Source organism: Eretmochelys imbricata, chromosome 10, assembly GCF_965152235.1.
Source record: "Eretmochelys imbricata isolate rEreImb1 chromosome 10, rEreImb1.hap1, whole genome shotgun sequence".
Classification (NCBI taxonomy): domain Eukaryota; kingdom Metazoa; phylum Chordata; order Testudines; family Cheloniidae; genus Eretmochelys; species Eretmochelys imbricata.
The window spans coordinates 66,065,868-66,082,548 of NC_135581.1; the positions used below are offsets into that span (position 1 = coordinate 66,065,868).

General features: G+C 39.1%; 1 protein-coding gene across 3 annotated transcripts in view; it reads left to right on the plus strand.

The window, feature by feature from the left end:
* Window positions 1-16,681, plus strand: part of TRPM7 (transient receptor potential cation channel subfamily M member 7) — a 131,905-nt gene that overhangs the window by 61,078 nt on the left and 54,146 nt on the right. For 2 of the 3 annotated variants that reach the window (XR_013347311.1, XM_077828266.1), the window contains exons 8-15: window positions 2,801-2,975; window positions 4,110-4,233; window positions 5,102-5,174; window positions 7,912-8,012; window positions 8,753-8,887; window positions 10,453-10,506; window positions 15,698-15,838; window positions 16,244-16,378. Coding sequence is in view for 2 of the 3 variants with exons in the window: in XM_077828266.1 (XP_077684392.1) it covers window positions 2,801-2,975; window positions 4,110-4,233; window positions 5,102-5,174; window positions 7,912-8,012; window positions 8,753-8,887; window positions 10,453-10,506; window positions 15,698-15,838; window positions 16,244-16,378 (938 nt within the window). In the remaining variant the exon portion in view is untranslated. The remainder of the gene's footprint in view (window positions 1-2,800; window positions 2,976-4,109; window positions 4,234-5,101; window positions 5,175-7,911; window positions 8,013-8,752; window positions 8,888-10,452; window positions 10,507-15,697; window positions 15,839-16,243; window positions 16,379-16,681) is intronic. The other variant, XM_077828267.1, reaches the window with a different exon arrangement.

The following is a 16,681-nucleotide window of genomic DNA, read 5'->3' on the forward strand; positions in this document are numbered from 1 at the left end:
AGCCCATCCCTGCAAAATTTCAAGTCTCCAAAGCATGGGGACATTAAAGTGTCTTAAAAAAAAGGCTGCTAGAAATGGCTGAACTCTTTTGAATGAAATACCCTCTTCTCTCTCTCTCTCCTCCTCCCCCGGCCCCCCAAATAATCATTCTGGGGTGGACACCTGGCACAGAATATTTTAGCCAAAGAGTTGAAGTTAGTCAAAGGTGTAAGAAACGGCCAACAAGGTAGCCCAACAATTCCCTTTATGAGCCCCTAATAGGTGGTGCTGCCAGTTCCATGTATAATGAAACATCTGAGGCTAAGCTTCCCTCTTTCAGTTTTCCTAAAAATTTATCCTACTTCACAGCCGTTACTGTGTCTGACAAATTGATCTAACTGAACCAAAGTGGACACAAGATCCCTCTCGAAGGAAACTTAAAGGTGCAAGCAAAACCGATATAACCAGTTTTAAACTGTGTCCACCCAGGAATACGCACCAGTTTAACAAAACTGGTTTTTAAACTGATCTAAGTTAAACTGGTGCAACCTGTGTGTGTAAACAAGCCCTGAATTTAAGACACTTTCAGGAACCCAGTTGCCCATGGAAAATCCATGTCTTGGCTTTTCTGGACATCACTTCAGCTGCTGACTTGAACCCTGGGCACTGCTTATGGATTCTTACTGACCCTGCTGCAGCTAGGAGGCTTCTTTCGTGGCCCACTGGGGCTGACACTAGCCACTAGCCAGTTCTAGAATTGGCAGTGTAGCATCACTAGATCAAGCCAGGATGTACCACCTAAGGCTTTGGAGTGAGTAGGTCGTACGTCTGGCCCTGCAAGTACTGGTAGCCCTCACTAATCTGATTAGCCATTTTCTCTGAAGCTAATCACTTGTAGTTTCATAATAGGGGATGACTGGGAAATTTGAATTAAGGGTCACTGCTATTTAGGGGAAGGAACCCCAGGCATTTTGTGCTGATCTGCATTCTCCTGTATTAAGTTAACATAAAGGTATCTGTCCTTTAAGAATATTTCTCTAGTTAGTGCCTCATATTTAAGGCTAAGATTTAGTCATGGGTATTTTTACTAAAAGTCATGGACAGGTCATGGGCAATAAACAAAAATTCACAGCCCCTGACCTGTCCATGACCTGTACTATAAATACTCCTGACTAAATCTTAGGTGCAGAAGTCATGGAAGTTTCGGAAAGTCATGTCATCTGTGACTTCCGTGAAGACTCGCAGCCTTACTCGTAATCCTTAGTCACATGAAGACTGATCTGCACCTGTCAGCTGTATACTTTTTTCCCCTTCTTGTAGAAACTGTGTTTTGTAGCTTTGCAAAAAAAATCAATAAACAAAAACTGATATTGTGTTTCTTTAAAAATATTTTGTCTAGTAGTTGAAGAGAGATCCCCATGTGAGGGCTCATGTTGTTATAAAACACTCCCATATTCTATATTTATGGTTATAGATCTATCAAAGTAATAAAGTTATGATTCTTGAATTCCATTGAGTTTATATGATTTCTTAGCAATAGGAGTATGTTCTCCACACATATACTCTTATTTGAGACTGTGAGAGTGTCTGCTAATTTTAATTTTTGTCCATTTCAGTATTTTTCTGATTAAGTAGTTAGCAAAGGTTTATAATGTATTTTATATGACTGATTATAAATTTATTTCAAACTGGAAGCAGTGATCTCCTCAGACTGTGTAACTGAGGACTTCTATTGTTTTTCCGACAGAGGCAATCTGTCCTCATTTGATTTTATGGGGATCTCATCTATATGTGTCCAGCTTTAATGTAATTTTTCTTGGATACAACTCCAGAGTGCCTTACCATAACTTCCAACAGCTGTCTTTTGTTGGATATTCTGATAAAAACTATTTGTGCTATGTAGCCTAGTTCATTTAACAATTTTAGAGTATTGGAATGCAAAAAAAAGTAACTGTTTACTACCTGAATGTTTTTAAAGACTGAAATGTGGCCAACAAATTTGTTGTTGTAGAGGATAATTCCTTTCTGTCCCTCTCCTTGCCATCCTGTTTACTAATTAACAGTTTTTGATAAACAGTAGTGTGACAAGTTGGCCACATGAACTAGTTTTGTTGGCAAAAATTCCCTGATTTTATTTCAAGTTGCCTGGTAACTAGAGTAGAATATTTAAAAATGAGAGTCAAGAATCGGAAAGAGAAGTAGCGAGTGTCAGTGACCCACAAAACACCATTGATAATGAAACCATTACTGATAAGAATGTACTTGAAGGCCCTGAAAATGTTATTCTAGTTTTTGACATCTTTCCCTCTCTGAAGAATTCCAGACAGTTTTCACATCATGCTATATTCCTTTATATATATTTTAAAAGATTAGTAACGTGAATACAGGCACTATTCACGTTACTAATCTTTTAAAAATTAGCTTGTTACAAAGTATGCATTTTTTTCATAGTGACAATGTGCTTTTGTGAGGCAGAAAAGGATTATGGTTCATCTTCTAATCTTATTGTTTTAACAAGTGGTATAAAATACTGTGAAGCAAGACTGGGCGTTAATATGATGTGTTCATGCACTGTGTAAGTTGTTGGCTGTATATTCACATACAAATATTGTAATGATCTCAACTGCTGTAGCAAAGCAATTATATGTGAGATGTAGTAACGTTTTCATGTTACTTGAAGACCTGAAGTAAACTTAGAAAAGCTTGCATCACAGCACATTGGTAAAGCTTGGATCAAAGAACATGATTTTTTTTTTTTTTTTTTAAAGGAAGTTTAATTTTGACTTCAATACTGATCTGATGTTTTTTTACCTGTTTGTAGGAATTGGACAGGGTGTCCCTGTGGTAGCACTGATATTTGAAGGCGGTCCCAATGTTATCCTCACAGTTTTGGAATACCTTCAAGAAAGTCCTCCAGTGCCAGTAGTAGTATGTGAGGGAACTGGGAGAGCTGCAGACATACTGGCATATGTTCACAAGCAAACAGAAGAGGGAGGGTAAGCCTACATATGATTAATACTTTGACTAATAGTGCTAGACTTGTTTGAGAGCACTTCCCATTAACAAACTGGTGTAAGAGCCTCATGTTCATGAAAGTCAGAGCAATGACTTAAATCATGCATTCTGGCCAAACTTCCCACACAGCTGTACCAGTAAACCTCAGTCCTGAGCTGCCACACTGTTTTGCTTCTAGATTCCTCCTGAGCAGAGACTGCCAGTCATGCCAGATTTTGTAAATTGTGTGGTGCTTTTGTAATGCTTCCAAGGGACAGTAGGATGAAGTCCCCAAACTCATTTTTGCTTGTGACTGAAATCAGAATTGAACCAGAATTCTCAGACACAAGACTAATGTAGTCCCACTATGTTACCAAGCTACCTGAAAATACCACTTGAAAGTATTTTAGCTGTCAGACCGTTTCATTTAATGAGCTGTATGTACAGTAAGAGCTTGACTGAAAAGAGAGAGGAAATGATTCGGTATGAACTGTTTGAAAACAAATTCACCTTAAGACTATTCTGATGGTGTGTGATGTGGCTGCCCACTTGTGAAGTGGTGTTCCATACAGGAAAAACAATGCATTTGTGTTCCATGCGCCTCACTGGCTTCCAGTTAGTTTTCAGGTATACGTAAAGCATTAAATATGTAGGATCCTATTTGTCAGAGACTGCCTTTCCTATTGTGATTCTGAGGCAGTAGAGATGAGATGAGCTAAAACTAAGAGCCTGCTAGTTTTAATTGTGAAGGAGATGGGAGGCAGGACATATTCAGAGAGAGGGAGTTCAATTTTTGAGTTCACTTTGATCCCGTTGATCTGCCAAAGCCCAGATTTTATCACCAGGTCATGCTACACAACCTAGCTGTTCTCTTAGGATTTTACTGGAGGTTATTGGGTGGTGGAGGTGCTAAGCTGGTTTCGGAGACTGTGGGAAAAGTCTGTTTGTATGGCCCTTAGGAAGAAGGGGTACTTACTTGAGTTTTGGACAGTTGTTATAATTATATTGGTAAAGCTCTTACATGTACCCAGAGCTTTTGGATAGGCATGTCTTAGACCATTTGAAATATATATTTATTGACAAGCTTACAGTTCATGTATAACAATATGGGCTTTTGGTTGTTTTTGTAATCTTAGAAATATTCCTGATGGAGCAGAACCTGAAATCATTTCAACCATCAAAAAGACATTTAATTTCGGTCAGAGTGAGGCAGTTCATCTGTTTCAGACGTTGTTGGAATGTATGAAAAAAAAAGAACTTGTAAGTGGATTTCAGCATAGGAAGCCTTTTATTTCAAGCATGTGCACTTGTAAGATCTAATTTTAGATTCATCTCAGATTGTTTGTATCAGTCAGGGTCCATCTTTATGGGATGGAATCTGAACAACTAGGGAAGATAGAATGACCCCAAATAAAAGTCAAACTCCAATTTTCTTGTTCATTTTTTCATACCTTTGGTCAAGTGATTCTGCTTACTGTGATTACATATGATGATCAATGATGGTTTTGTAACCAGACGTGTAGAAGAGCTCGGTGTAAGCATGATAGCTTTCTCTTTAATCAGCACAAAATGGTGTAATAAAAGATATTTTACAATATAAAATGAACCCAAGATGTTGTAATTAAAGAAGTATATTGTTGCTACATAGAGGCCCAAAAACTAATAATTTTTTAATGTTATTTGGTCAGTATTATGGTAAAATGTTTAGTCTTAGTGGCCATGATTCAGGAAAGTATTCCCTAATCAGCAGGGTAATTGAGCACATTCTTAATTTTAAGCACAAACATAAAGTGCTATTGAAGTCAATGGAATTTAGGTGTTTTGCTTATGGGGTGGTGTTTTGAAAACTGCTTAGCTGCTTTACTAATTAAGATGGATGTAAGTACATAAGTATTTTTCTGAATGAGGGCAATAGCATCCCATACGCTAATCCCAATCTTGTATCAGTATTTAAACACATGAGCTAACAAAGTTCTCATAAACTCAAACTGATTTTAGATTTTTATGTTCTTTATGGTGAAAGGCTTATCCCTTGTGCTACAAAATATAGAGGAGATACTGTTTTTAAAAGTGAGATGGAATACTTATTTCAATATTATGCATTTTTTTTTTTTTTTTAATAAAACAGATTACCGTATTCCATATTGGGTCAGATGAACATCAAGATATTGATGTTGCAATACTTACAGCGCTGCTAAAAGGTGAGGTTTTAAATTTAAAGGCATTTAATAACCCCAAAATTGCACTTTAGTGATATGAGGGAAAATGTAACTGTTTATATAGTACAAAGAAAAGGAGTACTTGTGGCACCTTAGAGACTAACCAATTTATTTGAGCATAAGCTTTCGTGAGCTACAGCTCACTTCATCGGATGCATACTGTGGAAAATACAGAAGATGTTTGTTTTTATACACACAAATCATGAAAAAATGGGTGTTTATCACTACAAAAGGTTTTCTCTCCCCACACCCCACTCTCCTGCTGGTAATAGCTTATGTAAAGTGATCACTCTCCTTACAATGTGTATGATAATCAAGGTGGGCCATTTCCAGCACAAATCCAGGGTTTAACAAGAACGTGGGGGGGAGGGGTAGGAAAACAAGGGGAAATAGGTTACCTTGCATAATGACTTAGCCACTCCCAGTCTCTATTCAAGCCTAAGTTAATTGTATCCAATTTGCAAGTTAATTCCAATTCAGCAGTCTCTCGCTGGAGTCTGGATTTGAAGTTTTTCTGTTGTAATATCACAACTTTCATGTTTGTAATCGTGTGACCAGAGAGATTGAAGTGTTCTCCGACTGGTTTATGAATGTTACAATTCTTGACATCTGATTTGTGTCCATTTATTCTTTTACGTAGAGACTGTCCAGTTTGACCAATGTACATGGCAGAGGGGCATTGCTGACACATGATGGCATATATCACACTGGGAGATGTGCAGGTGAACAAGCCTCTGATAGTGTGGCTGATGTTAATTGGCCCTGTGATGGTGTCCCCTGAATAGATATGTGGGCACAGTTGGCAACGGGCTTTGTTGCAAGGACAGGTTCCTGGGTTAGTGGTTCTGTTGTGTGGTATGTGGTTGCTGGTGAGTATTTGCTTCAGGTTGGGGGGCTGTCTGTAGGCAAGGACTGGCTTATCTCCCAAGATTTGTGAGAGTGTTGGGTCATCCTTCAGGATAGGTTGTAGATCCTTGATAATGCATTGGAGGGGTTTTAGTTGGGGGCTGAAGGTGACGGCTAGTGGCATTCTGTTATTTTCTTTGTTAGGCCTGTTCTGTAGTAGGTGACTTCTGGGAACTCTTCTGGCTCTATCGATCTGTTTCTTCACTTCCACAGGTGGGTATTGTAGTTGTAAGAATGCTTGATAGAGATCTTGTAAGTGTTCGTCTCTGTCTGAGGGGTTGGAGCAAATGCGGTTGTATCGCAGAGCTTGGCTGTAGACGATGGATCGTGTGGTGTGGTCAGGGTAAAAGCTGGAGGCATGTAGGTAGGAATAGCGGTCAGTAGGTTTCCGGTATAGGGTGGTGTTTATGTGACCATTGTTTATTAGCACTGTAGTGTCCAGGAAGTGGATCTCTTGTGTGGACTGGACCAGGCTGAGGTTGGTGGTGGGATGGAAATTGTTGAAATCATGGTGGAATTCCTCAAGAGTGTCTTTTCCATGGGTCCAGATGATGATGTCATCAATATAGCGCAAGTAGAGGAGGGGTGCTAGGGGACGAGAGCTGAGGAAGCGTTGTTCTAAGTCAGCCATAAAAATGTTGGCATACTGTGGGGCCATGCGGGTACCCATAGCAGTGCCGCTGATTTGAAGGTATACCAACTGTTTGAAGGTTGAAGGTTTTTTGAAGGTTTTGAAGGATTTGAAGGTTGCCAGCTGTACCCACATATATATTCAGGGGACACCATCACAGGGCCTAATAACATCAGCCACACTATCAGAGGCTCGTTCACCTGCACATCTCCCAATGCGATATATGCCATCATGTGCCAGCAATGCCCCTCTGCCATGTACATTGGTCAAACTGGACAGTCTCTACGTAAAAGAATAAATGGACACAAATCAGATGTCAAGAATTATAACATTCATAAACCAGTCGGAGAACACTTTGGTCTCTCTGGTCACACGATTACAGACATGAAAGTTGCGATATTACAACAGAAAAACTTCAAATCCAGACTCCAGCGAGAGGCTGCTGAATTGGAATTCATTTGCAAATTGGATACAATTAACTTAGGCTTGAATAGAGACTGGGAGTGGCTAAGTCATTATGCAAGGTAACCTATTTCCCCTTGTTTTCCTACCCCTCCCCCCCACGTTCTTGTTAAACCCTGGATTTGTGCTGGAAATGGCCCACCTTGATTATCATACACATTGTAAGGAGAGTGATCACTTTACATAAGCTATTACCAGCAGGAGAGTGGGGTGTGGGGAGAGAAAACCTTTTGTAGTGATAAACACCCATTTTTTCATGATTTGTGTGTATAAAAACAAACATCTTCTGTATTTTCCACAGTATGCATCCGATGAAGTGAGCTGTAGCTCATGAAAGCTTATGCTCAAATAAATTGGTTAGTCTCTAAGGTGCCACAAGTCCTCCTTTTCTTTTTGCGAATACAGACTAACATGGCTGCTACTCTGAAACCTGTCATATAGTACAGTGATATTTATGTATTTTTTGTTTAAATTTTTCCAAAGTGAGTAATTGTTCTGTTACAGCTACTTACTTATGACATGGATATATGGTGTTAAGTAATAAAAACAATATATTCTAATTTTATGTGTTTCCTTTGGGGTAAAAATATTTGTTTCAAACAGTTTTAGGGTGTCTTAATGTGTAATATCCCACCTTAAAATTTGAAAACTTATGAAATAAGGCTTCATTTTATGAGCAACTTAAATTATAAATATACATTCTTTGTTTGTTTGATTTAGGTACAAATGCTTCTGCATTTGACCAGCTTGTCCTTACACTGGCGTGGGACAGAGTTGATATTGCCAAAAATCATGTTTTTGTTTATGGACAACAGTGGCTGGTATGTAAATATTCTAGATGAAACATAGTGGTACTTTATAGGACAGAAGCTAAATTATTTCAAAAAATGAACCTTTTGATTCTGTAGAAATAGTAGAATATTGACATTTTTAGGAGAGCAATTTCTGGACATTTAGCTACTTCGTTTCTTTACTTATCTAAAATTATTGGATTTTTTTTTAATGTGCTAAATGTTCCAAGTACCAGGGGAAAAATATTCAGTACAAAAGATTAAAACTTACTCTCTTATTTATCATGAGCTGTAACATCTAAAGGTACCTCAACTCATTAGCTTCTTCTGCTTTCATATTACATGATCTTATAAAGCTCTTTAAAAAGAAGCCAGTGGAACAGATTCTTGTTGTCAGTTGGAAGAAACATACATTGGGTATTAAACAGCGGCGTCTTTCTTTTCTTTTGTTGTCTGTGGCTTGTAAATTGGCTTGGGTACTAAGGTTCAGATTTTGGTTTTCCATTAATAAAACAACCTTACAGTACTTCGCAGTCAAACCACAGGGACATTGTTGGAACTAATGGCAGTTCTGACCTTGTTTGTTTTTCAAAACAACTTGTCAAAAGTTGTTAAATACCCTCTCACTATTTCCTTGCTTACCTTACCTTAAATGAGACTGTTTTAATTTAGTTCTGCTGGATAAGTAGAGGTACATTTACCTCAGTAATAGCCTTTGAATAAGTAATTCATTTACCACTCTCCCCTCCCCTTCCCCCTATCCCCGTCAGGTTGGATCCCTGGAACAGGCTATGTTAGATGCCCTTGTGATGGATCGAGTTGCATTTGTGAAACTTCTTATTGAAAATGGAGTAAGCATGCACAAGTTCCTTACAATTCCCAGGCTGGAAGAGCTTTACAACACAGTAAGTTAATGACAATTGTAGAGCATTTTATATACTGTATTCAATTTATAAAGTCACAGCTGTAAACTTGTCATAATTAGAAAAATTTGTAAAAATAGCTGTTAGAAAACTCTTGGTTTGTATGCCTACTTATTTTTAAAGATGACCTAAAACATTGTTTTGATGGGCATTTATTCCTTATATTTAACTACTTTACTAGGTGATCTAACAGTAGGTGCAACATATAACCATGTATTTCTATGGTGATCCATTATAAAAGAACTAAAGTTTTAGGCATGCACTGAAGGAGATAAGAACATTCTGAGTGTCAGCATTTGACAACTAATCTGTACAAGAAGCCTTGAAACTCACTGGTTATCAAAGTTGCATGCAGGAGTCCCTGTGACCCAAGATGAGGTGTTCATGGAGGACAGCCATCTAATGAAAGAAACAATGTTTTATGCTTTTTAGCAGTTAATGTGCTTTACATCTTCAGAGTATTTTTACAAACACTATGGTAACTATATGACAGTTACTTTTGGCTCTTTCAAGGGAAATTAGAGGGTATAAATAATTTGAATTTTGTTTTAGAAAGCACAAAAATAATCTTTTTCTGTAAGTGAGTGTCTAGTGATTAAAGCAAAGGATTAGGAACTAGGAGACCAGGTTCTGTACCCAATTCTGTAAATAGTTTAACTTTGTCCAAAAAAAAAAAAAAAAAAGTCTCTACCCAGTTTCCTCATCTGTAAAATGTGAGCAATATTTATCTTTATAAACCACTCTCAAAGTAAAAGATCCTGTATAAAGGCAATATACTATTGCCATATGTAAATAAATAGTTAACGATTAATATTTGTTAAAGTGTTTAAATATTTAATATATAGCATTTCACACTTTTAAGTGAATTGTACAGAGATGATTTCACACACTGCTGATGTACAACCACTTCTGGGATGGAGCATGGCAAATGTTCTAACAGCAACGCTATACAGCAGTTTGGGAAATGAAGACTGTTGTATCAAAGTAAAAACTACTTTTACTTAGTAACTTACCACATGACAAATTCTTTACTCAATTATTTTCATTTTTAAATTCTGTAAACATGAATGGAATTGATTTCTGTGGTTTAAAAGAGCTAAAAAGTAAAATTATACATAAAATTTTGCAAGAATCCATACATTGATGAATGGTGTTCCATACTGTGGATGTGAGACGAGCTACAGTACATTGACCTGCGCTCGCTTGCTCTCTCTCTCTCTCACTCACACTTTCTTGCTCTTTCTCTCTCACTCACACTTTCTTGCGCTCTCTCTCTCAGGGTTACAAAATCAGAAAGGAAAACCAGAAACAAAGGGCAAATGCTTAGCACATAGTATTGCTAGATGGTGGACTATTTGTATCTGATGGTTGCTAACAGTTTAGAGAGATAACTTCTTTCATTAAGGTCAATATGCAAATTTTTTTTTTTTTGCTTTTGCTTTTGCTTCCATGTTTTCATGTCAGTCTTGCATATTTAAGATCACTTATAATTTAACTGTCCAAAATTCTGTCTTGTCTTGTCTTTTTTTCTCTTTGTGTGTGTAAAGAAACAAGGCCCAACTAACCCAACACTCTTTCACCTTGTTCGGGATGTCAAACAGGTATGCTTTAAACTTGTATCAAACAACTGTGAAATAAGATGTTTTGCTAGCAGTTTGTCTTAGTGTTTTAGACTGTTAGGTTTATTTTAATATCAACAACAGTTAGCCAATCCTAATTTTATTAATTACCTATGTGTATCTTAAACCCAGATTTTGAAAGAGCATGCAGTCAGGTGGGATGGGAGAATTGATTTTGAGAAGTAGATGATATTACTGTGGCCACACTGAAAGCATTTTCACAACAGTTTCAGAAGGATGATTTGTGGTGATAAGTTAGTAGGTGTGTACCTATAATTAAAGATCAAGGGTAAAATTTTCAAAAGCGCTTAAGTAAAAATCAGTGGGATAATAAAATTTTAGTCCAAGCAAAACTCCAGATCCACAGGCCTTATGCCATGTGATCATTGATTTAAGACTCGACTGCCATTACAGCAACAGTAGTGGCTGAAATGGTATTCTAGAGCAATATGCAAAGGGAAATGGATGAGGATCATCCTAGTCAGCTACCTTCTTCAGCCATCTCCTTGTTTAAGAGTCTTGTGAAAGAGTCTTGAGCCTGATGAAAGAGGAAACTGAACTAGGATTAGTTTTTGTTCTGTAAGATTCTGTTCCCAAAAGAGAAGATACTAGTACTACAAACTGTTAGTTTCCATTTGCAGTAAGCACCATCTTTAGAGTGTTTTGGGCAAAAGAAGACTGACTGTTCCTAGTCTGTTACCCTTTTAGTGTCCAATTTTTCTTCCCTCAGAGATTGAATTACAGCAATAGTTAAATAGGGCCCAGTCTTGTAAAAACTCTGGGAAGAACTCCATTGATCTTAGTAAGAGCTCTGCTTGCAGAGTCACTGTGGATTGGACCAGTAGTAAAGCTAGTATCCAAGGAGCTTGTTCTATGAGGCAGAGCTCCCATTCTTCTTGTCAGATGTGGAGCTTGCCAATGTCATTTGCAGCAGCCTCATCAGTGGAGCGCAGAGCCCTCAGACCACCATCAAATCTGGTCAGAGGACAGTTGTCAGTGATGTGTGACATTGTCTGTCTTTGGCCACAGCTGCAGGTGGGATCCTCTTATTGGCCCCAGGTATGAAATCTGGCTGCACATTGACCCAGGTCTTTTGAAATCAGTTCAGAAGAACCCAGGAGTGGCATGGAGAAGAGTTTCTGATGTCAGCTGCAGTCCACTGGTTGGATCATTAGTTTTGCAGAGAAATCTGGACAGGGTAAATGGGCCCACACTGGTGCCTCAACAACAAGTGCACTCTTGGATGGTCAAAGAGATCTCTGCATAGTGGTAGGCTCAGGTTTGCCCTCATCTTCTCAACCATTCTGGCCATAGCCAGACGAATGTGTGCGGGACGAATGTGTGCGGGAGTGACGATGCTTAACACGGAGAGCCATGGTACTGTTGTGGGTCAAATCATCCCAGTTACAATGCACGTGGTGGAGTGTAGTTGTGTGTCAGCCAACTTGATGTGAGACTGATTGAGCCAGACTGGAGCATTGTATTATGGTACAAAGTAACAGAAGGCTAAAACAGATAATTGAAGCATTTGAGCATTTGCTCACAGTGAAGTGCCAGCCAATTTGCTTGGAAGGTTGTTATGCTACCTCACCTTCGTCATGTTTTGCTCAGATGGTTAGGATAAGTGAGAGATCTATGTAGGATTACTCCTAGGTAGACTGGGTGGGATTTGTGTTTTCAAGTGGTGTCCATTGAGAAAGATATTTGGTTCTGGGACTGCTCTGGTGTTGTAAAGATGGAACATACTGAAAAGTGTCTTGGTCACACATGGAGGATAGGTCCATCAATGGCGTCCTTAGCCTCTGTTTGCCAGAAGCTGGGAATGGGCAATGGGATGGATCACTTGATTACCTGTTCTGTTCATTCCCTCTGAAGCACCTGGCATTGGCTACTGTCTGAAGACAGGATACTGGGCTAGATCGACCATCAATCTGACTGAGCATGGCTGTTCTTTTGTCCATGGTTGTAAATGCCAACCACTACAGTGATTGGCAATCTTAATCAAGTCAGTGTTTAGGGCATATTCAAGTTCTGGCAACTGCTTGGACACCTAAGGCAAATGCCATCTGGTATGTGAACTTGCAGGACTGGGTAAACAGAAGATTGTTTGTGTACAAGTTGAAAAGCATCGGGGCCAGCACAGAACCTTGGGGTAGACTGTTGGTTTGTCTTTTTCAAGCACTATCTCTGTCTTCCATATACACTTGGAAACATCTGTTGCGGATTAGAAGGTCAACAATGTTGACTACCCATGCTAGGAGTGCTCTTGACAATTTGACTAAGAGTACCATGTGCCAGACTGTGTCATATACTGCTTTCAGGTGCAGAAATACAACTCCCATCTTCAGTTGTTGTTTTTTTTTAAAACTGTTTTCAGTGAATGTTGTCAAAGCTAGCATTTGATCGCAGGTGCTCTTCACCCTCTGAAAGCCTGCTTGCCAGATTCTGAGGATTGACTCACTCTTCCGCGCAGCTCCCCAGAAGTGAAGACACTCCAGCTCTGTGAATGTCACAGACGACAGGGATATAGTTCAGTATCTTGCATCATTGTGGGTCTTTCCCCAGTTTCAGGAGAACAGTGACTTTTGACATTCGCCATGTCTTCATAAGTTACTCTTTGTTGACCATTTGTGTGAAGAACTGTGCCAGCCACTGATGAAGCACCTTGGTACTCATGTTTAGGAGCTCTGGCAGTATGTTGTCATAGCCAGCAGCAGTGCTGCTCTTGATATCAGAATTTTGTCTAACTCTGTGGCTGTGGATGACTCTGTGTTGCTGAGTGATGTTACTCCGATGGGACTGATGCTATTTGTCATGGACTTGTTTGACACATTCACCAGATGGCTAGCAGCTTGGTTTGGTGTGACAGGTGGTTCAGCTTAGGGCTGCTGATCTGCACCAAGATGACCAATCAAATTCCAGCGTTTCCCATTTGAGTGAGTGACGTTTACATTCCAAATCATCTCTTTCCGTTGTGGCCGTCTGGCAGCATCCAGTGACCTGATTAGCTGATCAGGATTCACAATGACTGAGCAGTTTAGCACATTCAGCATCAGGGCATGGCATGTAGACTGGATGGTGGCCACCTAGTATGGACATGCAGGCGGCTTTGAAGATGTCTTTTTGGAGTCGACCGAAAGCTTCGTTGACCAGGATACTGTGTGATGGTATGGTGATGACGCTTTTTACTAGAGCATCTGTGTACTTCTTCCAGTCTGCCTTCCTGGAGTTCTATTTCTATTTGTTAAAGGATCTAATGATTGGGAGTTGTGGATGTGCCAATGTGGATAATGAAAGGTTTGTGTTGGCTATGTGGGAGGTCTTCCAAGACCAGACATGATACATGTTGGGAGTGACTATCCACAGACGATACCCAGTTCAAATCAGGAAAATCTTCATGAGACCATCTGACTGAGTGGAAGGTGCCTCCCTGCTTTGCATCATGAATGAGGGCAAGATCATTGTTAGATGCCCACTCCACCAGTTAGTCTTCATTAGCATCTGATACTGGGTATCCCCAGTTAGGATGGTGGCTGTTGAAGTCCCCTACTTAGACACCTGGGAGTGCTAGTCTTGGCAGAACTTGCTGGTCCCAGTTAACATTCACTGGCTTGTAAACATTTTGCGATTTGGAAACCTCCCACCTGAATCATATCATAGTTACTAGCAGATGTAAATGGAGCTGCATCTGAGGTGTTTCACTGGATATAAATGGTGTGGCTGTGTTTGGCGTATGGGGTGTGGCACAGCAGGTCAAAACTGATAATCTTGAAGCACCTTGCATCTTGCAGTGGCGATGTGCATTTCTTGTAGGCAGATGATGTCAATGTGGTGACAGGATAAATAGCTGATAATGCTGCGTTTGGCTGCTGACAATCCCTCGACACTGATACTCTCCGGGCTAGCCCAATGTCTCAAATGTTAGGGAAGGGGAGGAGGAATTGCAACAGGAAAGTTGGCTTACAAGTGACAGAGATTCAGCCCTAGAAAGGACTTTGAATGCAGTCCACTGATTGGATCATTAGTTTCCCCGTTATGAACTGGGTACTCATGGGATGTGCAATGAGAATTCTGATCTGTTGCCCCCAGAATTCCCACTGAAGTTAAAAGATGTTTCACTGTGAGGTAAGGGTCTTCCATAGCCTTAACTTAATCCATGGAGTCTCATTAGAAGTATAGCTTGGCCAACACACTTGGTATCCCTGATGTAGTGTAAATGAGGGGCTTGAGAACTAGCATAACAATAAGATAAAGGCACTGATCTTTTGGGGCAAGTCCTACTTATCCTTATCCTTCCCTCATATGCATAATCTCTAGCAATTTTGAAGACTCTAGGCAGTGAAACCAATGTAGTGGGGAAGCAGAAGGGCCTAACACAGGATTTCTAATTGGTTGGGCAAGGTCATGACTAGGAGATTAGTATATGATGTATTCCTATTCCACCCTAGTTCACAGCCTGCTGAGGGAAGGAGAGACTAGAGCAGCACTCCAGGAATCTTCCACTTCAAGCCATAGAGGGGCAGAAAAGATACCATCACCCATATTCATCCCCAACACCTTCTCTTCTAACCTCACCCCCACACAAAAAAACAACCAAAAACAAATGTTAAGGGAACTTCCATGGGAAAATACTTTGTGTTCAAGTTCCAGAATTTGGAAGAAAATTGCTGATTATTATGAGGAATATAAATGGATTCTAGACAACTTTAAAGATGTGAGATACACTCGTAATGCAAAGGCTTATTGAAGCAAACAGATGATGCTGCTGTTTGGATCCTCTGGGCAAGAAAAAATAGAGCCATTCTAGCATACTCCTGTCCTTCCAAGGTCTGCAGTTGTCAGTCATGTGTCATTGTCACACAGCTTGAAATGTTTGAATCTAAGCTGCTTGAATCTAAAAAATATCTTTCTGTTTAACTAAAATAGGTTAATAGCACTTGAGTTACAAAACCAAAAAATACATACAACCTCCAGATGGAAAATTACTGTACCTGACAAAGTAGAATCTACTCTGCTTTGAAATAGTTTTATATATTAAACCTCAAACAGGCGTTTAGAATGAAAGGCTTAACTCACTCGTTATCTAGAATTGACATGCATGTGAAAGTGCTGTAAATAAGTTTAACTATGTTGTAATATATCTGCAACGCTAAGAGCAGTTTTATATTTCTAGGGAAACCTTCCTCCAGGATATAAAATCAACCTGATTGATGTAGGGCTTGTTATTGAATATTTGATGGGAGGAACCTACAGATGCACCTATACGCGAAAACGCTTTAGAGTCATATACAACAGTCTCAGTGGGAACAGTCGGGTATGTGGAGTTTGATAAGCTTAAAATGCTTTACATTTAGGAAAACATGTTTTTAAAAATGTCTAAACACCAACAACAGTTGACTGCTTGTGAAAATTATAGCCCAGTCTTGTAAATCTTTGTTACAGGACTGAAGCCATTAAGGGCAATGGGATTAGCTGTATGATTAAGAATTACTCATGTGAAAAATATTTTACTATTTAAGATTTTAGCTATCATATGGAGATCAAATTTATAATCCATGATAACCATTTCAGTTACATAATTTTTCAATTAAATAGTCGTACATTCGGCTTTGTATAGCTGTCTCATATAGTGTTTTTATCCAAAAGTGTTAAGAAACTTAAAAACAACATTTAGCATCTTTTTTTTTCTTTTCTTTTTTTATATTTTTTTTACTGCCAGCGGTCTGGGCGTAATCCTTCAAATAATACTCCTCAACTGCGTAAAAGCCATGAGCCTTTTGGTAACAGGGCAGATAAAAAAGAGAAAATGCGACATAATCATTTCATCAAAACTGCACAGCCTTACAAACCAAAGGTATGTTTGTGTCATAAGATTTCACCATTTTTTGATTGTAAATTCTTCAAGGTAAGAACCTAGAGTGAAATCCTGGCCCTACTGAAATTTGTGGCAAAATATAGTCAATAGATCCTCTGACTTCATACTTTTCTGTAAAATGCTTAGCCCATTGCAAGGGCTATATAAATAATGCATTTATTTTATTTTAAATATTATTTATAAGCAGTGGTATTTAAGGGCAAAAAACTCATTCTTGGTGTAACATCACTGAACGCAGTTACATCAGGGATGAATCTGTCCCATTGAAACTACCTGCATTAG